We start from the raw sequence: 27,125 nt of genomic DNA on the forward strand, positions 1-27,125 counted from the left end.
GCTCCTGCTCTGACTTTAGTCAGTGGCATTTCATTTCTAAATAAATACAGAAAGGGGTTGGATATGAGTAGTGGACATTTTTCTTTTCCTGTTTGTACTCTGTCTCCTTCCCTTCTATTTCCTCTCCCCCCATTTTCTCTCCTCTCTATAAACTTCCTCACCCTCCCTCTCTTGCAGGTCTCTTGCTAACCCCCTTTCTTCATTCTGTCCCTGTTATTTTCTCCCACCCTCTTCACTTTCCTTCTTTTCACCCTCTCTCCCCGCCTTCCCTTCTGCTCTCGTCCCCGCACTCCCTCTCTCTTCTGTCTATTCCTTCTTCTCTCTTCATTGCCATCCTCTCTCTCTCTCTCATGGCCTTATGCAGGAGAGACTTCAAACCAAGAGGCCCCCTTGCTGTATGAAGTCCCACTGCTAACTTGCACTCACTCATAAGAGCTGATCCCCTCCTGACTTCCCACAGGCTTCTGTCTCCTCCATGCATGAGCTCTTTGTATGTGGAGAAAGCCCTTCTTTTTAGATCAGACAGCTAGGATCATTCTGAGTTGTTTGGGAGGCTGGAGGTGATGGAGAAGGGAGCATCAGAGGACTTTCTTGGGAGGGACTTCAAAACCTACGGCTGCCCTGCTCCATCTCCCTTTTTTCTTCAGCTTCTGGCTGATTTCTACCACTTACATTCTCTCAGTGTGTGGCCGATATAAGGTATGCCTCTGTCACTCTCCCCATGGGTACTCAGAGTTGTGAGGCACCTCACCACCACCCGCCCTTAGCGTGAAGCCATGTTGCCTGATAGCTGCTGTAACTCAGCTCTTTGGCCAGAGGCTGTTGGTTTCATAGGTCTCTAGCATCCCCCTCTGCAGTATCTAGGTCCTGTCATTGGGCGCACTCAGAAACCGCCAGGTGAGCTGTCCCTGACGGGACAGAGTACACACAGCTTGGCTGGAACCACTCAGGCTCAAATTCTTTAGGACAGCTCAGCCCTGTGACACATACCTTTATTTACAAAGATTTAGAGTGAAGAGCGAGTGAGCAAGGATAATAAAAAAGGGTTACATATAAAACATGCTTCTTAGAGTCTAAGCTTAACTCTAACTGGCTAAAATCCTGGTCTAAGCAATTTCTCACCTAAGGCCTCCCAGCATCACTAGCCCAATATGGCCAGGATCCAAATTTTATGGATACAAGAAGTGCCGTCCTTTTAGCTTCCTCAGTGAAGAATAAGAAAGGCGTTCTTTCCCCCTCCTCTTTTAGGCCAGTCAACCTTTGAAGTGCACTCCCATACAAGCCTCTTCTCCCCTGTTGCTGGTGTGTGCTCCCCCTGTTTGTTTCATATCTCCTTCATCAACCTGTCTTTCCTGTTGATTTCACATGCAAATATGGTTTCCATTGTTTTGGCTTAATTTACATGTGACAGAGAGATGTACATCTTCTCTCCTGTCTGGAAAAAAACTATTTGTCAACTCGTCCTGGTTACATAGTTTAACACCTACTTTAGTAGGTACACGTAACTCCTTGCACAGTAACCGTACATACAGCTCTCAATGCTTATGATGACCACTATGATATAAGCTTTCACTGGATACCTCACACAACAGTCTTTATCGATAAATATCATGGCGGCAATTTTGTTCCATGTGGTGAGTGTGTCAGGCCAGATAGGAGTTGCTGAACACTGAACCCTTTGCCAGTTGGCATTGAGGAGTTGTGCGGGCACAGCCTGTGAGAGTGAACAACAGATTACTGTTCACTGTAAGACAGCTTCTACACTGTAATACTGCCCTGCAGCTTAGGGTAGGAAGGGAAGAAGGGAATTGGAGAAGAGTGCTGGAACTAACAGAAGTGCAAGGGTGGATTTAGGTCTATAGAATGTTGTTCCCTGAGTTGGAACTTGGCCTCGATGCTGAGTTTAAGACCTGCAGGCTCATGAAGAGAATCATGGAAGCATTACTTACCAAAAGAGGTCAATATCTTTGTTTCAAAGCACTTCTCACCCAAATGAGGGGACTCTGGCAGCACAGTATCCCCAGGACTATGTCAAGTTCAGTACCGACTTGAACAGAAAACCATCATCTACTGAGTCATCTACTGAAGTATCAATTAAAGAAGCACGGAAGCTAGGAAGTGTGATATATAAACTACATATCAAAGATAAAGTGAAGAAAAAAGAACAGCACTGGGAGTCTTCAGATGGCACAGCACGGTGCATCCTTAGAATATACAGACCACCATCTCCAAGGATATGGCACTTTAAGAAGGTATAGGTATACTTATTTAGGGGCATGATCGTTTAAAATAGTTCTAGTATACTTATTCAGGCATCTGACTCCAAAAAGCTTTGGGTGTAGGGATCACCCGAAACCAAACAGGGAAGCGATTACTGTTGGAGCAGACCTAATGAAGACACTGCAAAGAATTCCTCTAATGGGGGAGAGCACCAAAGCCCATAAGAGGACCAGATCTGGAAGGAATTTGCAAGTCTGTGAGAGCAAAGCAGGGCTGTCCTTAGGCATAACCAGCATATGCGGCTGCGTAGGACACCCGAAAATTTGGAACACCACTGTGACCATAGGGACCAGCTTCTCATCTTGCCGGGGGGTACTTGACACCACCCTTCTGCTCCAGGCCCCACCCCCACCCCGTCTTGTCCCCAGAGTGTGCCCCGTCCCCACTCCTCCCCATCCCTCTTGAACACCGTAAATCAGCTGTTTGCGGCACTCTGGAAGCACTGGAAGGGAGAGTGAGGAGTTGGTAAGCATGGGGCCACTGGCACACAAGAGGCATGGCGGGGGGGGGAAGGAGGGGAGCTTGGTGCTGGTGGGTGCTCTGCACCCACTAAATTTTCTCCGTGGGTGCTCCAGCCCTGGAGCACCCACACACAGAGTCTGCACTTATGACCGGGACAGCAGGTAAGAGCGGGTCAATACCCCCATACCCAGTGTGCGCTGCAGCCTCCTTACTAGGCAGAAGGCAGGAGCCAGATTCATAGAGCCAAATGCGCCGGCATTGGGGCACCGGTTGTACTGACATAGGGGCAGTATAGGGGCACCAGTATTCACAGAGCCAAATGCGCTGGCGTAGGGGCACCAGTTTAATAATACTGTGTAGGGCCCTATAAATTCTAAGAATGACCCTGGAGCAGAGCAACAAAAGGCTAGTCCATTCTCCTTTCACTCTTACTCCGTGAACACAAGCCAGGTCTCAAAGTCATTACTTGGGTTTTACTCAGTTCTTGTTCTGCCATGATTCCCGTTGACTTCAGTGGGAGTTTAGCCTCAGCCTCACTAAGGACTTCAGTTTATGTCCCTGTGTACCTGCTCCATCTTCATGCTGATCCCTAGAGCAGTAAGGTGCACTGCGGATCTTGGGGAGGGATTGTGCTAAGTACACTTATTTCCCAGACAATTATCTTTTTCCGAGATCCTCCTGGGGTGCTAAGGCTCCCCTGTGCTCCCAACACAGGGATGTGCCTAAAAGTATAATCTATCCCTGTATGCTTTAAGCAATGATCATATTTGGCACTTATGTGCAGTGTGTCACTGATTTACAGTGCTGTACAAACATTAATGCATCCCCACAGTTCATCTGTGAACTAGATAAGTATTATTACTGTCCTTGTGCAGATGGGGGCAGTAAAGCAGGCAGGTTCATGAATTTTCCCAAGGTCAGTAACAGAGCTGTAGTTAGAACTCAAAGCGTTCCTCACAACCAATGTTGTGTTCGTTCCCTTAGAACATGGAGAGTAGATTGACTAGAGCAATACGGGTTGAAAGGAAGGAGCTCTGCAGGCTAGTGAATGATGAGTGGCAACTAAGGAAGGCCTCAACATCTTGAGAAGATCCAAGACTAAAGGCTTAAATCATTCAGGCAGACAGTTTAATCCCCAGGAGTCTAGCCAATGATGGAACGTGAAGGTTAATGATTATTTATGTAATGTTTGTATTTCATGCCATAGATGTGATTGGCACTTAACCTAGGAAACAAAGGCATAGGCTGAGATTTTTAAAGATATTTAGATGTTTCTGCACTTAGCACTGCAATGCCTATGTTTCATTTTTCAAAAGGAATTTAGACACTTATGGGTCTAAATACTGCCCTGTTGATGCTGAATGAGGTGAGGGTACAGGAACATTTCTAATCCTAGTAATTGCTTTGATGAATTTTAGACTCATGTCGGTAGCACAAAGCTGGTACAGTGCTGTCCTAGCTCAAAAAGAGCCAGAAGGAGATGGAAATCTGTGGGAAGAAGGGCAAAGAGTGATCAAGAAAAGGCAGAAAAAGGATAATGTCAGAAGAGCACAGAGATCACACAGTATGGAGGAGGGAAAAATAACTGTCACAAACTAAAAAGGAAACATACATGAAGGTTTTTCCATGTCTCTTTGTTGAAAACAGATTTGAGGGTTTAAGGACAGTTTGTCCTGGTGGATATTGGACAAATGACAAGCCACGTGTCCAGCCCCATGAGAGACGCAGAACAAGATGCGCCATTGCTTGCATCTCCGCTGGCATACTGTCAAAAGGAATCTCCATCTGGCTGGCCAGACCATATCTCCTGGGCATCAGATACAGAGAGAGGCTACTCTTCTGTCAGTTACTGCACACACACTCTCCAGACCAGACCAAGCTCCCGTTTCATGGGAGTCATCATTAACCTTAATGGCATGAACTGGGTAAAAATGTCCAAAAACAGCACATTAAAGTCACTTCCTGGTAAATGTACTAAAAGCACGTTGCATTGACTACAGAATCCCCTTCCTATGGTACCGCACTTTCCTGAGGTTTTCCCCTCACTACTTGCTTTTAGAAAAATGAAAATTTGACATTATTGTACACTATGCAGAGCTCTCTGTCCTGTCCCTGGCAAACAAGGAGTTAATAGCAACTCAGGTGCTCCAGGGAGGGGCCATAGGAGCAGTTGCTCCTGGCTTGAGAAGGTAGAGACTGCCTGGGAGAAGATTGTTCCCTGGGTCAGTGCAGCCCCAAGCCAAGGGAATATTTGTGTATTATTTTTGAGGTTTTTCTGTTATGGGAAGAGAAAGCACTTGCTGCAAAAGGGGATCTGACTGGCTAATCCTGTGCTTCTGAACTGCTCTGCATCTCCAGCAGGTAGATACGCCGCATTAAGTTGTTTACCTGAAAGTATCAACAGAATTAAGACTTCAGCCTCTCTTAACCAGATGGCAGTAGTTCCTTTAAAGCAGTGTTATAATGATGGAGGTGGAGTCACACTCTTTATCCCCAGACTAATGCTAAAGACAGATACCTGCTGCAGAGCTGTGTGTGATTAGAAGCACATGAGTTGTGCTGCCTCCCTTGTTCCTGATCACTTCCCAGTGTCAATGCTGATGTCTTTTTATATGATCTGCAGACTAGACAGTTGGAATCATTCCATTTCCTTTATCCAGTAGGGCATTGCCCATCCTGGGAGACCCTAGAGACATGGGACTAATTCATTGGTGACCTATGACCCCTTTGTAACAGCACAGCTGGCCTAAAAGGGCTTCCGAGCAGCCAGAAGCTCTCTTCCCTGCCAGGAATGCCCTTGGTGCAATTGAACTCCCCAGCAAACACAGAGGTGACCCCACTGGTTCTACAACCCCATGACTCCACAAGAGCCCCTGGTGCAGGAATACAGGGCAGGTGGGGGTATGGCTCAGTGTTTCAATGCCATGGCTTTTCCTAAGATGCTGCAAGTTCCATAGGGGCCATGGTGGCCAGGACACAAGGTAAGATACCCCTTTAGGGCTGCCCTAACCTGCACTGGAGGGCTGCATGGCAGCAACCCCAGGATAGGAAAAGCACAAGCCAGCTTCCCCTCAGTCCCTCTGCTATCCTTCATGCTGGTGCAGAGATGAATCATGTCCAGAATGAGAACGCTGCATATTATTTAAGAAAATAATATGATCCCTGGTCAAGATTGCGATCAGAGAGCCCCCAAAGAGAGGGATTCTGAGTAGAGATTATTGGGGAGGGGTAGGAGAGAGCGAGAGCAGTGGATCTCCTTCAGTTCTGGTATCATTCTGGAACCAGATTTTATTGGAAACCTAACACTTTTAACTAAGGTCCTAGACTCCACTCAAGAGACCCTCTCCTGAAAGTATTATGTCGAGATTAAATGTTACTATAAAGTTCACTAAAGCAATTCAAGCAGCAGCCTCTCATACTTCAGTTGCTATTTTACGAAGGTAAATGAGCTGATATTACACATAGAGACTGCATGATGCTCTGTTAGAGGCCTTTTTGGAGTGTCTCCACCTGCAGCCTCTTTGTAGTCTCATTGTATGTGGCAACAAGAGGTTCAGAAGTTCCAAAAAAGAATACTGACTCTCTAGGTACAGTGTCGACCTCCTTACCTTGGCAATACCCATTAAACTGTTATGAGGGTCTCAAGATTGTATCATTTTAGTAACATTTAATTCCTCCCTTTGATCTGAGAAATACCTCTCTGCTTCCTTCCAGTATATCCCTGGAGGGAGAGCTTTGAGTTGGCTTCCCCTCTGTCATTCAATTCCTGAGCACTATCTATGCCATAATACACCATTACATCAAGGAATTGTTTGGTCTGAAGAGGCCCAAAATCTCATTCCATGTTTAACTTTGACTGTGGCAGGTGAAAATTGTGAGTCAACAACGTTATTCCAAGTGAATTAGCAAACCATAACTAATTCTTAACCCCTCTGAAATTTACATAGGAGTTTCCATTCCAGAACAGACCAGTGGTCTATCTAGTGAAGCAATGATCTATGCCAGATGCTTCAGAGAAAATGTGATACCTGCACAACACTATAAAGCAAAGAGAAAATTTATTTCTGAGCCCAGCTGGTGATCATCTTATGCCCCAGAGCATAAGCTGATATTACGCTAGCAAACACTGTTCACACGGGCAGTCATAAGGAAATTTGACTGATATAGTTCTCTCCTTTTTTGCCACTAGCTGTAGGCGCTTAGCTGAAAATGTTCACTAGGGACAGTCACACAGAAATGCTAGAGTAGACACAAGACTTCTTTATCTCTCTGACATTAAGACAATGTTTGTTCATGTGTGCTACTTAATGGGGGGGGCGGGAAAGCAGATAACTGAAGCTTTGTTCTGCTTCCACAATGAATCTTAGGCAGTTCCATTGCCTTTTTAATCTGATGTAGTTATGAAAATGAAAATACCTATGACTACCACAAGATAATCCCTTTCTCTCAAAGGTCTGTGGGCCAAGCACTACTCTCGTTTACATTGGTGTAACGATAGAGTAACGCAGTTGACTTCAATGGAGTTACTTCAAATTTGTATTAGTTTAACTGAGAGCAGGTTTTGACCCTCACATTTGCAATTCCAGAGGCTTCTGGTACAAAACAGAATGTAGAGTATTCTGTGGTAAGGGGGATTATTAAATTACTGATATTTCAGTATTCACTGGGTAACTCTACAGGGCCATTATTAGAAACTCCACTTTTGTCATCACACACCATATAGTTACCACGACTTCCTATTCTAGATATGGGAGAAAGTTGGTGTCTCAGCAAGCCCTGTGCAGTAGCTGCTAATAAATGCTGACATTTTTATGGTGGCCACTGTATGATGATCTAAGGCTGGAGTCACATCAGTCAGCTAAAAGGGAAACTATTTCTATAATTTCATCATATATAACCTTATCTACTTAGCTTTTATACAGAAGCATACTTTTGTATACTACATGCCTTACCTTTCTTAATGTCCTAACTTATGCTCAGGGTAACAGGACTCTGACAAAATTAGAATTGGGCAAAAAAAAATGGGATATTGACAAAAGTTTTCCATGATATTTTGTGTTTTGACCAAAAAGAGTTTTTAAAAAGTTGAATATTTTCCCCTAGCTGCAAAAATGATATTCTCAGTGAATTATTGTTGGTGAAATAACACAGCATCTTTTCATCCATGGATCTCAAAGCAGTTTACAGTCATCAATTAATTCCCAACCGAAAACACTAGGGTTTCAATGGGGTTTAGAAAAAAAAAAAAGTCAGTCTAAACACTTAAGAAGTCCAGCCTGTTCCCTCCTGAAAATATAAGCCCTCACCACACACTCTCACCCCTCTTAGTTTACACTGCTCATACAATCTCAGTTTGCCCCCTTGTTTCATTCTGTAATGGAAACATGCTATTGGATATACACTGCTAATTTTAATATGTTGTTTGTTAAAGGTGTAGAAAAGATTGTGAAAGGATGCAGTCCCAGGTTCCATTCAATGATATCAGAATTCCATAGCTTCCCAGCAGGATGCATTGGTGGAGCAGAATAATATTTTTATAAACAGAATTGGAATGATTGATCTGTTTAATGGTATGAAGTTGATGATTACATGGTTCTGTATGGTTTGTGTTTGTAGAACATTCAAACTTGTATGTTTAACTATAGGTTATACCGTGTAACAACTAAAATATGTCATTTTTGTAGTGAGCAAAGCTATATGCTGGAATGTTCAAAGTCACATAGGGGATTTGAATGCCCATTGGATTTCCCATTAACATTAATGGGAATTGGGCAGCCAGATCCCCCAGGCGGGTTTGAAAATTTCAGCCACAGTGTATGTTAGTGTTATAGTACACTCTTCTCCCAGCATGTTCTTGTGATATTGCCCTGATTCCTTAATTATGGATGGTTAAGATACAGTTATGTGGAGATCCACTGAGGGTCCTTGTGCCATCTAATACGATTCTTCACATTTGAACTACAGTAAATATTTGTGGAAGAGGATGGAGGTAGAATGTAGCTTCTACTCACATTTATGGGACAAGAGACTGTCAAAAGAATCTGCCCATCTTGTGGCTTCTTCTGTTGATAATCTTCTAAAAGAAAGGAAATGACAATCACAAATAGTCTATTACAGACAGCCTTCTGGTACAACCTGCCTGGGAAGGGCTGGACAAGACACCAGATGTTTTAGACCAGGACTTTGTATCAACCAAAGTAGAGGCAATCACTGAGGAATTAATCCCAAATTTTACACAAGTCCTAGCACAGGACACTTTGGAGGTGTGGGGGTCTAGTTGTTTTAGCTAAACCTTAACACAAGCTGGATGCATTCAATAAAGCTGTTTGTTCTTGACTTTTTAATAATGAAACTTAGCATATCAGTTAAATGCTTCCAGTGTTGTAGAGCATAACAGAGCTATGGGGACTGAAGATGCTGATCACCTGTTAGGCAGAGGTGACTGCTCATATTTAGACTTGTAATAACAATGGGCCAAATTCTGTCCTCAGATAAATGCACACAACTCCCATTTGTATCAGGGGGATGGTATGCATGTTCTATCTGAGAATTTTCCCCAGTTTATCCATGATGCAAGTATTTTCTAACAGAGCTAGTGCTGTTTCAAATTCCGTGGGTTTCTGTCTTCCTTTTGGGAAAAGCAGATCTCCAAAGATTTGGGGATTTTTCATTGCTTGCTCTCAAAAGATTAAATTAATTAAGTTTCAGGAATGTTCAGTGCTAAAACCAATTCCAGTTGCAGGGATTGGGGTTCAAAGCTTACAAAATACAATGAAAGGAAGGAAATACAAATAGAAAGGGAAGGAGAATGGTGCATCTATACTCACTTCAAAGCCCGGTTGGGCTTATCTGGAAGAATGGCTGTGAAATCATTACATGAGTCTGATTTGTGAGACAGGCAGCCCAGGCGAGTTCTCATCCCTCTGTTCCTGTAATCAATACGGGATAGGGGTGGAGGCAGGGGGGAACCAGAGAAGGTGACAATTACAAGACTAGCCAAAGTTGTACAATGCAAGATCTCAGTGACTTTGTATCTAATGAGGCCCCCAAGCAGGGGTTCTGAGGGTTTAGCCAAACATCTTCAATGGAGGCTGAGAGATATCTAGGATGGTTTTTTGTCTGGGCAGATAGGACTAAAACAGTGGTTCTCAAACTTTTGTACTGGGGATCCCTTTCACATAGCAAGCCTCTGAGTGCAACTCCCCTTATAAATTAAAAACACTTTTTTAAATATATTTAACACCATTATAAATGCTGGAGGCAAAGCGGGGTCTGGGGTGGAGGCTGACGGCTCACAACCCCCCCATGTAATAATCCTGTAGCCCCCTGAGGGGTCCCATACCCCAGTTTGAGAACCCCTGGACTAAAATATCAGAACAGAGTCTCCAGTAATTAAAGTCCTTGCTTTGTAGCTCACAAGTCAGTAGCTCAGAATGGTGAATCGGTGTGAAAGGCCACAGGCTTGGAATGGTTTCTTGTGGCGCTCTTCTCTGGATGATAAAAGGGGGAACTAGGCAGCTGTGCCAGAAATCAGTTACCACTTTTCACCAGTGCAAGGATGATACAAATACCATGAGCACTTGCAGTTAGGGGGGCATAAAGGATCAGAGGGAGCAGGTGGGCGCTGCAAATGACCCTCTAATACAGAATCATAAAGACCTGGCAGGATTCTGGATGGGATCCATAAATTCAGTGTGACAAGGACTAGTGGACTAGAGATAAATTTCATCCACTATAGCTTTATCTGTGCAAGGATTTACTCTATCATTTGCTCTCTAAAACATGTTCCACAGATTTCACCCCTTCCCACCTCATAACCATTCCCACCCCTCCAGTGGGGTTGGAGACACGTGCACAACACCCAATTATTACACAACAATCTCACTGGGAAAACTTGGGTGCAGAGGCATCAAACAGGAAGGTGAGAGCAATTGCCACTGTACAGGAACAGTACTATTTTGGCACTGTCCCCTCTCAAACAAATAAATATTGGTTAATAGTTTTACAACATGGTTTAAAAGAGCAAGAAATGCATAATCCATTACTCCTCTCTTCACCCCGAAAAGCATCTCGGCTAATGGATTCTCCCAACACTAAATGAGAGCACCTTCTCCTGCGGATGAGAATTGGAGAATTCAATAATTCAGCCCACGCTCTTCCAATACTGGACCCAACCCTGACCTGGAAAGACCCTCTTCTTTTAACTCTTCTGCAAAACAGATTGATAAAGCTTTCCATGACTGCAGAGGGAAGCATAACATTCTTCCATTCCATATATAATATTTTTTCCGAACACAGTGGTGCTAGTCCCTGAGCCAGTTTGCATCGTGCCCACTTTTTTTCTTTCTTTATCATTCTCAGATAGTTCCTATTATGCATGTTTTAATATAATTTTAGAGCAAATTAAATATTAATTGAGTGCAATGATTGTCTCCCTGGCATAATATGGACAGCTTGTAGCATTAACTATTGCAAAATATTGAGATCCTTAGTTACAGGCATTGTTGGACGACATCAAAACATGGACATGTGACCAAAGATCTCAGGACAAAATTCCACAAGGACTCTAAACTTTGATGCAGAAACATTCCCTGTAAAATGCCATCTCTCAACTATGTTGAGGACTCCGATGCTATTTCATTCAGACCGTCTTGTTACGCCTAATCGATGAGCTTTTTAATGCTTTTTCCACCAGTCACCCCCAACCTTCATCCTTCCTGCAATGCCTGTTCCAGCAGACTCTCTGAAAGGCTCACGAATTGCTCAGCAGAGGTGCGGCACGCATTACCGCAATGCTGGTTAAATTTCTCTGATGTCTGAGATCAAGGGACTGCAGCAGGGAATAATAGTATGGGAAAGACAGAGATGCTGCTGCACAAGGAGGATCTCATTTTTGATGGAATATTGAGCCTAAGGTTTTAACTTCCAAGGAAGGACGCAGAAGGGGAAGCAAGGAAATGGAATCCATGGGAAATGGAGAAGCAAGGGAAGGTCAGGGGGGAAGAGGTACATTGGAATGAGCTTAAAGGCTTATCAGACAAGGGAGAGGGTAACAGGGTGAGAAGGGGTGAAGAATGGATCATTTATTTTCAGTTACCTCCATGGAATCAGTAAGGCATCCATGCAGGCATCCAGTTACAGTTAACCCTTTAATTGGCTGCCTTGTAGGGCGGTCAGTGCTGTTTGCAGGAGATAAGACTGCGGGGAGGAGGGATTTACTGTTTCATGTCCTGTCCCTTAAAATCAAAGAATCCTCTGTAAAAGGAGGGACAGCTGTTCTCAACCCATTTAATTCTCTTGCCTCCTAGAAGGGAATGTTGGATTTTCAGTGAAAACCATTCAGAGTTGAAGGTTGGTCATAGCAGGAAATCCCACCTCTCCTTTAATCCCCAGAACCAAGGTTCAGGTCCAGCTTCAGGTCTAAGTGAAATGAGTTTGGTTGTGTCAGCTCACCACTGAATGGCAGGAGTTGACATAACAGTACATTTCATTCAACACAATTGGCAGTCTTTGCTCAATGGGCTCAGCTCAGGATTGAACTGGCTAAGACCAAATTACTTCTTGCCCCTGTCATCCCTCCAGGTCATGGTTGATGTTACTGACCAGGCATCCTGGAAAAGCTGGGACTGCAACTAACCTGTAAATAACACAAAGGACACAAAATAACACAAGGACTTCACGCTTCTGTAGGGGCTGGTCCTTTAACCACCACAGGCTCAAACATTCACACACAATATAAAAGCTAATTCCTGATGCAGCTAATCATTTGGACTCTTGGAGCCTGTGTGGTCTGTGAATGGCTGAGGAGAAGGAGAAAAGAGCAGAAGAAATGGATAACCTTTGGCACAGGGCTAGCTTGTTCCTCTGCCTTGTCACTGAATATCATTCCAGGGAGGAAGGCCAGGTTCCACCAGGAAAAAAGATGATGGGACACATAATGGATGGATACTGTCTCCCTGGTGCACACAATATACTTGCTTCCTAGTGACCATGAGAGAAGAGAAGCACCTGATAACCTCCCTATCTTCTTACCCAAAGAAAGCACCCAAGCAGAAGACAAAGGAGCAGAAGAGAGAGGAGATTGTCTGGGGAGGAGTGGGGTGCCCACCTTCTTTGGTCCTGAAGAATTCCCAAGGCTACTGCTGCCAAATGCAGCATCCATTTTAAGACCTGATTACGTTAAAAATGCACAAAGCCTCTTCCCCACTAAACTAATGGAGCAGGGATTGCATTACATGCCAGTGAGTGCATTTCCTTAATCCCCACTCTGACCGTCTGCCTTCCATTGTGTTTCAGCTGAAACCAATCCCTATAATTCCCTAAGCCCCTTTGAATTTCCTTATTAACACAACCTCACTTGCATGTGAAACCAAAGCACGTGAACTCCTGGATTCCAGTAGCCAGGATTTTTCTTCCCCATTGCCATGATGGCATTGGTCATTGAAGGCAGAGCTGTGCAGCTGCTGGTGCTCCTCTCCCACACAACCCCACACGTTCATGCACTTGAGTTCTACCACGAAAATACTCTGCACTCTTCTGGGCTCCTGATTTATGACAGTTCACCCCACCCCCACTGTCCCTCGCCATTGTCCACAATGTTCCCTTCCCTCTACCACAGCCACCTTTCCTGCTGATGCCACAGCTGACCACTGGTGAACTTCTCTCTGACCAACGTATTTCTCTCTTCATTGCTGGAATGACACAAGATAGCTAATGAGGGCAAACCTGAGGCTCTGGTGATCTCTCTCTTCCCCAGTCTTTTAAACCTATCAGTAATTCTCTCTGCTGCAGGTATAGCCAATTGTTTACACCTTAATAAATCCAATATTGGACTCTGTGAAACTGGTCCCAGTAAGAATCCATCCATGGATCTTTCTCCCACACTCCCACCACGCACCCCATCTCTTTTCCCACCCTATAATAGAACTCCAGTGCAGAGAGGAATTGCCAGCATCTTCCAGTGCATGTTCTGAGGATGCTATTTGGGGGCAGAGGAGGGAGAGTTTGTTTTGATTGTGGCATCCAACTTCAGCAAGATGACATTGTAGAGACACCCCAGGACAAGAACAATGAAGCCATCCCAGGGGAGAAAACTAATAATGGTGAGGTTTAAAAAGGAAGAGCAGAGATTTCCAAAGAGACTGCAAGAGATTAAGAACATCCATCAATATATGTAGAAAGCCAGATGAATTGAACATGGATAAGGCATTACAGACAGACAGAGACAGAGAAAAGATACTCACTGCCTTTGACCTGTCCTCACGACCTGTGGATCTTTGCCAATTGTGTGATCGGAGAGGCCCTATGGAGAGAACAGAGCAGTCTCTTAAGAGGCAGAAAGTCGCACTCAGACACACCTCCCCCTCCCCACTTTCTCCGAGCAGCAGCACAGCTGAAAGCAGCTCTTCTATCTGTGTCACATCCAGTAAACACTAAAGCAGCCTAACCCAGCAGACTGAGGCTTGGCTACACTAATACTGCAGAGCCAGCTCACACATCTCATTGGTGGGATTTCAGAATAGCCCACCTGATCAGAACACTTTGTGGCATCCTTCATCCTCTTCCTCCTTATTAACCTGATCACAAATCCCTTAGCTTCTGTTACATTAAAATAATCCACCGCTTGGCATATTCTGTATATGAGAAAGGTTCACAGGGAGAATTCAGATGGGATTCCCCTGCAAACATTCTTTGTTGTTACCCTGATTAAATTGGAATAAAGCATCAACCTGCATTGTCGTAAAAAACAAAACAAAACAAAAAAAAAACCTCCTCTGAGGTTGGGACAGGCTATTGCTTTCAGATCATAGGTCACAGAGCTCTTTCCACAGACAGCTGCTGCCAGAAAAGGTGCTGTAGAGTATAATTAAAGAGTCCTGTTGTCATCAAAACCAAATCAAATCTATTAAAAAAGCAAGGAAGGCTCCTTATTGGATGTAATGTGATAAATGCAGAGCCAGTAAAAAAATCCCCCCCCTGGCAGGTTACAGATGTGAATTTCCTCTCCATCCCATGAAGACCTGCTGTTATCTCACATTCTCTCATACCACTTCTCACCTGACTTTTACTAAAAACCCAAATTCCCTGTCCTCCCACACACAGCCACCAGTGTCTCACTTTCTGTTTTATCTCGTCTCTTCCCTTGTTACAGATCCAAATTCCCCTCTCGCTTCATATACAGACCGATGGACTCTTCCATCCTTGTGCCCTCAGGCCTGAACTGGCAGAGGGGATAGACAAGGGGAGACATTTTCAAAAGCAACTAAGTGACTTGAAAGTCAGTGGCGCGTGTCCTCCTAAGTCACTTTTTAAAATCTTACGTTAGGTGACTTAACAGGACTTTTTGCCTCTAACTTCTGTGAGGCTGTGATGACCTGTTCTTATCCCACTTCCTTCTATACCACATGCCAACCCTTTAATACAGATCCTAACCAATATTCTCAGAAAAGATGCAAAATGTCTCCCTTGGCCACACAAACATACAATTACCACTGTTTTACTACTCCCTCCCGTCTTTGTCTGGAACTGGTATTCTATCTAAAACCTCACCTGCCCCTCTTTCTTTAGTAAAGACTTCTGGCTTTTGTGTTCTTTGTAGCCCCAGCTTGAAGCATATCCTGAGACCACATGTGATTTATATGGGCAGTATCTACTGAGAAAAGATTTATGACTGATACAAAAATTATTTAAGCAAATATAAGAGTCATACTAGCTTTTCATCTTGGAATTATTCCTTTTATAATCCGGAGTTCTCAGGGAAGTGATTTATCTATTCTCAGCTCAGTACACAATACTCCAGGCTGTGATGATGCTGATTGATCAGGCCTCAGTTTAACCAGGAGCCAGGAACTGAACCAATGTGGTGGCTGACATAAGACTTTTGTCATCCTGTGTGAGAGGCTGAGGCTCATAGTGTGCAAATGGTGTTGATAAGGTGGGTGAATTTGTTCAAACTAAATAACAACCAGCATGAGCCTTTGCCCAAATCGAAACCAAATTCAAAACAACGTTGCAGAGAGCTCAGTGAACATTTAGCATGTCATTTTCACTATTCTGTGCTTCTTCCTACTTCTGTCTGGGCTATTGCAATACAATGAGATGTGTTATTTTTGCAATAACAAAAAAGCTAGATCTTGAGGGCTCTTCACACAACTTCTAGACCAACAAAAAGACCCATTTTGGAAAGTTCAGCTCCAGCATCCAGACTTTGCTTTGATCTGAATCAAACAAAATCTCTGAGCCACCAGTCCTGGATGTATAATGAATCTGGAGATTGTGGTGTGAGTCTTCCCTCTGTTACATCAGTTTTTACATCACGTGAACTCCATTGATGTCAACAGTGTAACAGAGTAGAGAATCAAGCCTGTAATTTGCCTTATTGATTCTCCAGGTTAGGGTTGTTTAATGCATCCATTCTTGGGGCAAAGTGAGTTATTGGGCAGCCCCGGAATAACCGTGGAGACTGATACTTCTCTCCATTTCTTTCCTGGGTCAGGATTGAGTTAATCAGGAACAAACTATGTGCAATGGGTTGATAGATGCGGCATGGCAAATGTAATTAAATTGAAGATAAAGAGAATTATATTTTGCAGTGTAATATTTTAGAAAGCCTCTGTGAGGTAGGAGAAGGGTTTATAGCAAATTCCTTCTACAATGGCCCTTGTGTTTTTGTTTTAGCAGATGTACTATGAAGGCTTCTATTTAAAAGCTTTTAATAAAACAGCCATTTAAATATTAAATTTGAATACCATCCAGCGTTTTAAATCTCTTTAAGAAATCTTTTACAGCAATTTCCTCATGGCCTAATAGCAAATACACAAAACATAAATGTGTAGTATTGAGATGAGGTTATCAGGGAGACTCTATGGACACAAGGAATCACTGGACAGGACAGAAGGTCATTTACTGACTCAACAATCTAATCTCTACCATCAAGCTCTTTCCTTCAGGTCCCTCTGCACCTTCTGTAAACTCAAATGTCTCCCTGCCTCCTTTATGTTGCCAATGTTTTGCCCATGGCAAGCTGACAACATCCCCCAAATTTATGATTATGAACATACAACTGGTTGTCACCCCCTCGGATGCCTTTGCCTTGCCCCCCTGTGTGAAAACTCTTCTAGAACAACTATGTCCATTGCGTCTCCTGTTGTCCCAGACTGTGGCTTGAGCCACTGAGCTGCCAAGTGAAATTGAATGGTCACAGTCGTGAGGAAACATGCTTCCTAGAGAATAGCAAAAAGAAAAGGAGTACCGGTGGCACCTTAGAGACTAACAAATTTATTAGAGCATAAGCTTTTGTGAGCTACAGCTCACTTCATCGGATGCATTTGGTGGAAAAAACAGAGGAGAGATTTATATACACACACACACACACAGAGAACATGAAACAATGGGTTTATCATACACACTGTAAGGAGAGTGATCACTTAAAATAAGCCATCACCAGCAGCAGGGGGGGGAAGGAGGAAAACCTTTCATGGTGACAAGCAAGGTAGGCTAATTCCAGCAGTTAACAAGAATATCAGAGGAACAGTGGGGGGTGGGGTGGGAGGGAGAAATACCATGGGGAAATAGTTTTACTTTGTGTAATGACTCATCCATTCCCAGTCTCTATTCAAGCCTAAGTTAATTGTATCCAGTTTGCAAATTAATTCCAATTCAGCAGTCTCTCCTTGGAGTCTGTTTTTGAAGCTTTTTTGTTGAAGGATAGCCACTCTAAGATCTGTGATCGAGTGACCAGAGAGATTGAAGTGTTCTCCAACTGGTTTTTGAATGTTATAATTCTTGACGTCTGATTTGTGTCCATTCATTCTTTTACGTAGAGACTGTCCAGTTTGGCCAATGTACATGGCAGAGGGGCATTGCTGGCACATGATGGCATATATCACATTGGTAGATGCGCAGGTGAACGAGCCTCTGATAGTGTGGCTGATGTGATTAGGCCCTATGATGGTATCCCCTGAATAGATATGTGGACAGAGCTGGCAACGGGCTTTGTTGCAAGGATAGGTTCCTGGGTTAGTGGTTCTGTTGTGTGGTGTGTGGTTGCTGGTGAGTATTTGCTTCAGATTGGGGGGCTGTCTGTAAGCAAGGACTGGTCTGTCTCCCAAGATCTGAGAGAGCGATGGCTCGTCCTTCAGGATAGGTTGTAGATCCTTGATGATGCGTTGGAGAGGTTTTAGTTGGGGGCTGAAGGTGATGGCTAGTGGCGTTCTGTTGTTTTCTTTGTTGGGCCTGTCCTGTAGTAGGTGACTTCTGGGTACTCTTCTGGCTCTGTCAATCTGTTTCTTCACTTCAGCAGGTGGGTAGTGTAGTTGTAGGAATGCATGATAGAGATCTTGTAGGTGTTTGTCTCTGTCTGAGGGGTTGGAGCAAATGCGGTTATATCGTAGCGCTTGGCTGTAGACTAACACGGCTGCTACTCTGAAACCTGTAAAGTCCTAAAGGATATCATCTGATCCAGTCATAGACAAGGAAGGGATGGCATTCACTGGCATTTTGGAGGGTGTTTCTGAGTTAATGAACTTCTTTACTTGGGCTACAGGTCCATACCTGTTTGACTCAAATAATCTCTTGTACTTAGTCATTTAAACATGCTTTTTTCCCCCTTCCAGTTTGGAAGTATGTGTGCATGTGCATGTGATTTTTTTTTTTTTGTTTGCTTAAGGATCCATATGCTTTGTTTGTCTCTTATGGTATGGTTAACTAGCCTCCCTGTTGATTCTAAAGATTTTAAATTCCTCACCTCACTTCTGATTTTAAGGTCTTCTCACTTAGCTTGCTTATGTTATTAAATCTCCCTTTCTAAAGTATAGTGTCACCATGCTACATTTTTGTACAATCCCTCCTCTGAGGATGTTAAACTTAATTAGATTGTAGGCGTTATTATCTAGTGAATAGTTACTTCTGTGTCCCCTGCATTGTTTAGGAAAAAGTGGCAAGTAACCTTTCCTATTGTGTGCTCTACAACTAGCTGTTCCAAGAAGCACTTTTTCCAGATGCCAAGAAATTGATTCCCTAAACCTTGTTCCACGGTGACATTTGACCAACTTCTATCCAGGTAGCTGAAGTCACCCATGATTAAATTTTAATTAGTCTTTGTTGCCTCTTTGATCTCTGTGGGAAGAGGTCAGAAGAGCCTGAGGGCTTGCCCTGGAGGACTAGCTAGCATTGATTATTGTATCGCAGCACTACCCTGCTGCCACACTGGGGCTAGCTGCACACTATTCAGCCCAACTAGATGAGGCTGCAGCAGTGGGTCCTATTCTGACTTATGCCATGAGTAATATATGACTAAAAGCTTTGTGCTTGGATGGAGAGCAGGTTAAAAGGAACAAATAGTTTTGACCTGGAGCTTAAAGATCTGGAACAGACAAACCCTGAGGAAGTCTAAATTGGTGTAATTTAGTTGTTGAGTAGCCAGACGTGATAAGTTACATCAGTTTAGATTCTCTTAGAAACTCTTATTTTGACTCATCTCTGAATTTGGGCCTCTGTTTGGATATGTTTGCTTTGACTTTTTTTCCTTTTCTCTGCCTCTCCTGTTTATTTTGCTTTTCCTTCTTCATCTCTCTTTCCTGCTGTCTCTAACCTTTTTTTCTTCCTTTTTTTTTCTCTATTCCCATCATTCCCTCACTTATACCTCCTTGCAACTCTCTTCTCACTCCGTGCCTTGCCATTTTCAGCTTTGTATCACTGTCCTAAAACCATCTGAATTGGCCACAGGGGGATTCTCCCACTGTAGTAGGGACCTTGGGTGGCACAGAGATGCCATAATGGCTCCTATGGCACCCCACCTCCCACACGAGGCTGTTCAAACATACCCAGAAACCAGATTGGCACCTGGGTGGGCCCAGGATCAAGGGACTGCAAACATAGTTTAGTGTACTCTTTAATCCCTCTTCTGGAGTGGTGCTGAGCTCTTCTCAGCCACGGTTCAGAATTAGGGCCCAAGGAACATCTCTAGTGTTAAACATTAGAATCACTCTCAGTGTCTGATGTCTAATATGAGGAGTCCTCCTAGAGATCTCTGTTTGGACAGTACCATGTTGTTTTGGGGTTGGGGTGAAGCAGATTGGGATTGCAGCAAGTCCCACTCTTGCAGCCTGAAATTAACCTTCCTGTTGACAGAACAGTGAATTAAAACACTAAATAAAAAGGTGATTTATATATATGAGAAGGGCCCTGTGAGAAATCCACCAGGTGGGATCTATATTGGTACTATTTTTGACTGGTGTGCATAGCCAAAGTTTGGGGCCCTGCAGCCTGTTTTCACTAGGAGGAGAAATTGATGATAGCACCAGGTATTTTCTTTGGTGCAATTTTGTTTATTTACAAAGATTATACATAAAGTCCTGTTTCTCTGAACACAGCAGGAATCAAACAGCAGGAGAGTTTCTTTGCTTGCTGTTCCAAGCCTTTTCCAGCAGCATTCTGCATCCCAAAAAACCCTTGTCTCTTAGCATTCTCATATGGCCACATTACCAGTGCTTTTGTTACTGTCTGCTGAGCTTTCTGGCCACTTCTGTCTCTCCTTGCTCCTGTTCTCTCACACACGGACAGAAACCATTGCGCCAGTCCAAGCCCTAGCCCCTGCATTTAAAAACCCCTTGGGCCATGTGGTTCTGCTTCTCCTTAAGTTTTCCCATGTGCCTGTATTCTGGGTACTACTTCTGTTTTTTCAGATACTTCTTTACTTTTAATCTGAATGAAAAGCAGCACTTTCATCCAATCCATAACAACAAGATTTAACCCAGCTCACAACAATACTAACATGGTCAGAAAACATCTGAGGCTCTAGTTTAAAGCTTTGTAAATGCTCCTACTCCCTTTAGACCTAGGAGAGAGCGTGAAGCGCAGGTATTGGGCTGGGGAAGGCAGGACAGACTTTGGGACCGCATACTGGGTAGAGATAGGTAAGTAGGAAAGCACCGGGGCTCATCCTGTGCTGGGAAGGGAGGTAGGAGAGCACAGGGCTACAGAGTTCCTTGAAAATTAAAGACCATATTGAAAAATACAAATATGAGATACATAAAGTATGATCCATAGGTTTGTCTTTCTGTGTTCAGTGTAAGAGTGCCAGTTATTTAAATTCTTCCCCTCTGTCAATGACAAAAGCATCTCCTGGACTGTCTCTAGCATCATGCTGTGATTGATGTAGCAGAACAAATCCCTCTAACTGCTAGAGGACTTCTGACCACAGCCTGTGTGCTCAGGATTCAGTCTCACTGATTCCTCCAGGCAGGCAGAATGAAAAATCAACAGCGAGGCAGCAAGTAAGGCTCCCTGAGTGGTAACCACATTTGCATTGGAACGGAGCTGCTGAGATTCCCCTTAAATGTGATGTCTGTATGTACATACACGAGTGTGTGCATGTGTGTGTGCATTTTGGAGATGATGCTGGTATGTGTGGAGCAGAGATGCTGAAAATATTTATCCTGACATAGGTCTGTTCAGTGTCATCTTGGAGTCCTCCCAAGCTTTCAGCCTCACTGATGCTGCTGATGTCAATATGGCAGTATCTAAACTGCAACTGGCATGAACCCCTGTAAAATGGGGGTTTATTGTGGAAACTCTGACAGACTCTCGCTGGAAATGTACAAGTTATAAATACAAATGATATGTGGTAGAGCCTGCTAGATGAGGGAGCAGAAGTAAAAACTGCTGCACACTTTTACATGTGCTGTGACATCAGATACACATCGGACAGTGGAGTTTGCTGGATGCTGCAGTTAACTTGATACTTCCAGACAATTCAGGGAGACCCTGACTGACCTAGAATTTCCAAGAGAAGGGTATAATTACACTGAACACCATATAAACTAGCAGGTTCACCAAATACCCAAGTTCAGGCTGACACCTGGAGGTTGCAGTTGCATCCCATTACAGGCCCAGGTGATATGCAATTAGAAATCCATTTAATAGGGATGGCAGCTATGTCCACATGCTTTTTATTAGACCCGTCACCCACAGGACACACAAGCCCCATCTATAGAGTGGTTAGGGCTGTTGACCATTCCTCAGAGGTGCAAGCTGGCACAGCAGACTAGCTCTCAATCCAGCAAAGGATTTAAGCACATGCTTAACTTTAATGGGCGACTCCCATTGTTCAATTTAAGCACATACTTAAGTGCTTTGCTGGATCAGGATCTTAATGTGCCATCTTTCATCTGGGGAGATCGCTATTCAAACCTGGAATAGGACATAAATGAAATGCACTAGATGGGCTCACCCTATTCTCCAGGAGATCTTTTTCCTTAAAAAAAATAAAATAAAATAAAATAAAATACACCGTTTAGCTCAATTCTCTCCTCAGGAGGCTGGAGTGGAATAGCAGGAGTATCACAGATATGAACTTAGGTACACTGGCAGAGCTGTGATTTGCAGGATTTGCATGCAGTATTCCAGCCCTAATGATTAAGCACCCACAGCGTTGTGTAGAAAGCTTTCAAAGTAACTGTCCAGGCTATTCCCACTGACTATTATCCAGCATTATTAGTTTCTGTGTAGGAGAGGCCTTGAGGTGGAAAAAGAAGCATGGTGCAGAGCAGTAGCATGGTGCAGTGAGGGAGGGGTGTGGGGTTTCAGTACCAGAACAGCAGGATTCATATTGGTCAGAACTGAGGTGCATTAGTAGAGCTGTGTGGGCACCTGGCACTAGAATAACAAGATTAATATGGGTCAGTAGTGAGGTGAATTGGTGGGAAGTCGTACTGAGAAGCTTGTGTAGACTTCAGTGCTACTGGCCCCTCTTATTTCATGACCACTCTAATTTACCAGATTTCACCCCCAAGCATGAAACATAAAACAAAAATATGGAAATTGTTACAACAGAGTAGTAGTTATCCAACAGCCAGTATGGTGGGTTGAGACAACCCTCTTGGACTAGATCTCGCCTGCTCCCCCACAACTCTCCTACCGTCTGCACTTCTACACTACATCAAGCACTTGGCATAGTTCTGTCACCTCCGACACACTCTCCTTTCACTCAAATTAGTTTTATTTTTAATTAACTGAGCAGTGGTGTTAATCACTGGTGTTAGTCACAATGGTATGAATAAATTGGAAGCCGAGTATTTAAAAGAAAATATGATCCATCCTTGTAAAGAAAAAAAATGTGAATGAAACTAAAAATATAGTGAAGACCTCGTAACTATAGCTACCAGGATAAATTATTGTTGTTCTAGAAGTGTAAAAAGACCACAGCTAATCCACTTGAAACAGATATCCCCTCTAGAATCAGAGTCCCAGCTTCAAGTATGGGCCCTGGCAAGGCTTGGGGAGGCATGAAATGCAGGGAATCGGAGGGAATACACAGGTCTTGCTGCAATTGCTAATTGGAAACAGTGTCTAGACTTTTTAGGCCATTCATAAGAGGTCCCAGAAAGATTAACATACCAACAGAAGCGATTTGGTGACATTAATTGTGATGACAGTCAATGCGGATCTCTCCCCCACCCATTTGCAGGCCCATTGTTCACCACAGGAATTGGTGCTAGAATAAAGAAAAAGTCAACACCAAGGAGATTACATCTGAGCTGAGAACTAAGAGGCCTGTACCCTGTCACACAGAGGCCTTTCCCGGAAGCTTCCCTACATAATAACAAACTCCTAGGTCTTACCTGTCTTGTAGCTGTCAGCATGGTGGTGGCTATGTGGTTTTGGCAGGTGCTTGATGGGCATGGCTCGTCGAGGCCCTGAATGACAGGGTCTGCAGCCTCCTGGTACATCAGGGAGCGTGAAGGGCAGCCAGCCTGACCACAGTTATCTCTAGAATAACTGCAGCACCGTGCTACTCTCCTAGCTTCTTAGCTCTGCATCTCATGAAAAGAACAAGAGCTGGTGGAAGGAGGAGGGGGTTATGAAGGAGAGAGAAGGGGGAGAAGAGAGAGAGAGAGAGAGAGAGAGGACGCTCTCGCAGATGCATACACACACAGTGGATAGAGACACACAGAGACTTGTGCAGGATGGCACAGCCTGTCTAGCTCTCATTATTCCAGTGCACTGGCTGCTGCCTAAGGCTCACTCCCCAGAATTCACTTGTTTCTGCATTCGGTGGTGGGAAAGGGGAGGGGAGAATGATTCCCAGGCGATCACTGGAGGATGGGAAGAAAGGAAGGTTAGGACTTACCTGGTTTTTGGCTTATTAACTTGGGAAGGAAAGGGCTATGCTAGAGGTGAGAAATAGAGACTGTTGTTGTAGGAAACAGTGGGTGGTTGTGCTCATACTTCTAGATTCTGTTTGCTTTATCTCCAGGAGAACGTGAAAGCCTGTGCACAGCTGAAGAACGGGGGATAGGTTAGGGCTACCCTGGTTCCAGAGCCACCAAAGATATGGGCACCCTGAGACAACCAGGAGAGTGCGCTGTGCACACTGCTGAACCGGGGTCATAGAGCTCTCAGCTGCTGCCTATGGTCCCTTTTGCCTGGGTCATGCCATAATGGGACCAAAGGGATTGAGTGGAGCATCCTGGAGCAGGATGTATTTCCTCCTCTTTAGCTGCTGTAGCAGACAACAGCAATCAGCTGCGTGTGATGCCATCTGTCTGGCCATAGGCTCGATGCTCCTCCAACAACGGTCCCCAAATCCCAGGGATCCTGCCATAATCCTCCCCAGGGAAAGGCACAGATCGCCCCTCTCCGAGTGTTTAGGGTGGGATTTTCAAAGTCCCATTGCAAGTAAGTGGGTCTTGTGCTCCTATCTTATTTAGGCACTTCTGAAAATCCCACCTTTTATTCCTCTTTATTCAGATCTAACGGTGCACTGCCTGGATAGGCTGGATCTGGCTTTGGACAGTTGGTTTACTCATGAGGATAAAAAGAAATGGGTGAGATGGTTAGTGTATCACATACTCCCCTCGCAGGGTCCCCCCCTCACCCTGTTAGCCACCTGCGCCAAGCTGCCAGGTTGCGTCTTAAATTTTCATAGAGGCGCTTGAGGGTTTAGTATTCTGGCTGCCATTAATAAAATCAGTGGTGTGGTGTAATAAAAAACTCAGTGCAAGCTTTGAAAAGTCTCCCGTGTGTCAGTCAATGCACAATCCACCTGTTACACTGAGAGCACACACCACTTCCAGTGCCATTTATATACATATTCATTCACTTGACTAAGGTCAAACAATAGTCTATAGCAGAGCAAAAAATAGGGCTCTCAGCCCTCCTGGGTCACAGTCAAATGCCTTAACTGCAAGACTATCATTGTGCTTCATGGCCTAGTTATTCAGCCACAGGAACATGACTTCATTATGGGTCACTCTGTATAGGAGACATCAGTCTGTATTTCAGTCACAACAGGCAAACGACACTGGAACAATAATTAACGATTTAAAACAAAACTGGACAGTTCCTGACCCCTGATCTGCTGGGGAGGGCCCTACCTGCAGCAGAAGCAATGTGGATCTTTTGCCCACAGGTGAAGATTTTGGGAATCAATCCAGGGCTCCACAGCAGGCTCCTTCCTCATTTCTAGGCAGCAGAATTTGGGGACAGGAGTGGGGCAGGTGAGAAGCAGAGCCAGAGACTGGATTCAATATGTGGGACATTCCTCCTGCATAGTGGGAGCACAGCAGCTTCAGGGCTACTGCAGCCATCGGGCTGCCATAGCAGCTACAGCGTGGCTTCCCTGCCCCTGGATGATTGGGGGAGGAGGTGGAGATCTCTCCTTTCCAGACCCATGGAGCTTCCTGCACAAGCCCAGCTACTCAGGTGTGGTTCTGGGGGAAGGATTTGGCCCACTGGAAATAAAGGTGAACTAGTGGCAAGATGTCCATTAATGAATGGCAATGAGAGGTTCAGTACAGCCCCATCCCAGGATGTCAGAGAGAGACTTGGGTAGGACTAGAGAAATGAGGAGGCAGCCACAGAATATGAAAGAAGACACTATAGGGGTTAGAGTTGTGGAGTCAGACCCCTTCCTGCAAGAGACAGAGGGAGCTCTGGGGCAAGGGCTGCCACCTAAAATACAAAAACCCAGGACCTTTAAGAGGAGGAGCCAGAGTCGGTGGTGTGGCGCATAGTACAATTGTGGGGAGCAGGGGTGGGAGGGTGAATTAAGGCCTAGTTGGTAAATATGGAGCGGGGGCCTTTCCTGTGTGGTCTCTGCTCTCTCGGTAAGGCAGGCTTCTTCACCCCCTATTGGCCTGGCCTAGCCTGTTCTTGAGTTGAAGGTGCTGTGGTCGCACTATGGGGGTGGGCAGAGCAAGGGCAAGTGGGCACAGAGGAGCAGGGTGGTGGGGCCAGGCGAGCTGAGGAAAGGCAGCTGTACTGCATGGCGGCTGGACTGGGCACAATGTGAGCCTTCCCCTTTCGGGCTGAGCTCCTACCACTCCTCTCCTTCATGCAGAGTTTTGACCAAATTTGTGTTGAGTGGTATATTGCTATGCAAGTGACAAAACCCAGGACTTTTAATGTCCTTAGGAGACTTACAGATTTCCTGGAACAGCTACCTCCAAAAAGGGATGATCCTGGGAAAACCTGGGCAGATGGCTATCCTATAAGAATGGTCCTACTGGGTCAGACCAATGGTCCAGCTAGCCCAGTATCCTGTTTTTTGACGGTGGCCAATGCCAGGTGTTTCAGAGGGAATGAACAGAACAGGGCAATTTTGAATGATCCATCCCCTGTTGCCCAGATCAAGCCCCTTGCTGCCTAACTGGGAGAGGCAAGAGATATGAAGACAGCCCCCTCTGTAAGAACCAACACCCTGGGGGAGGTATGGAAATGAGTCCAGCCTGAACAAGACAGACGGGCTCAGAATGGACTAGAGATACTTTGTAGAAAGTAGCTCCTCCCAGAAGTGGAATGGGGATAAATATTAGGATTGTGCGAAAGGTTTGCCCAAAACTGACTCAAAATCAGGGTTTGGTTCCTAATTTGATCTCGGTTCCTCAGCCATAAATATTACTAGACTGGGGCAAAGGTCACACAACATCCCCAAGTTGCAGAAGCTGAACCACCATGTAAACCCAAATGGGTCAGTCATTTCCCACCCCTGTGAATAGACCTTACCTGAAACTGGAAACCAGGTGTCAGGTACCAGAGTCATGAGTGGTGCACAAAAATCACACACTAAGAGGTGGAAAGAATTTCTGGGATTTTAGATTATAAGCAATTTGAGGTAGAGACTGCCTTTTTCTTTGTTTTAAAAAGTCTAGCTGATTAGGGTTCCAATCCCAGTTGGGGCCTGTAGGTTCTGTAGTAATACAAATAATCCATAATAGTGCTGTGTGAGATTTCTCCCCAGAGCTCTAAGGTTTTAAGCAACATTCACTATCCACATTTTCTCCAGGTATTTCAGCACTTTCTCCCATTGCACGTTACACTGAGTTTCTTTTGAAAGAGACCACTCACAGCTGTCTCCTTTCTGGAGTGCATGGCCATCTGCT

At 44.5% G+C, this 27,125-nt stretch overlaps 1 protein-coding gene across 2 annotated transcripts in view; it reads right to left on the reverse strand.

Moving 5' to 3' along the window:
- Window positions 1-23,656, reverse strand: part of RGS8 (regulator of G protein signaling 8) — a 34,755-nt gene extending 11,099 nt beyond the window's left edge. Inside the window, exons 1-4 of one of the 2 annotated variants that reach the window (XM_038415033.2) lie at window positions 23,364-23,656; window positions 13,986-14,044; window positions 9,570-9,671; window positions 8,754-8,815 (exon numbers count right to left, since the gene is read on the reverse strand). In XM_038415033.2, the coding sequence (XP_038270961.1) occupies window positions 8,754-8,815; window positions 9,570-9,671; window positions 13,986-14,044; window positions 23,364-23,471 (331 nt within the window). In that variant the 5' untranslated portion in view covers window positions 23,472-23,656. Of the gene's footprint in view, window positions 1-8,753; window positions 8,819-9,569; window positions 9,672-13,985; window positions 14,045-23,363 lie in introns of both variants that reach the window. The other variant, XM_038415030.2, reaches the window with a different exon arrangement.
- Window positions 23,657-27,125: the final 3,469 nt, after the last annotated feature.

Source organism: Dermochelys coriacea, chromosome 8 (genome assembly GCF_009764565.3).
Source record: "Dermochelys coriacea isolate rDerCor1 chromosome 8, rDerCor1.pri.v4, whole genome shotgun sequence".
Classification (NCBI taxonomy): Eukaryota; Metazoa; Chordata; order Testudines; family Dermochelyidae; genus Dermochelys; species Dermochelys coriacea.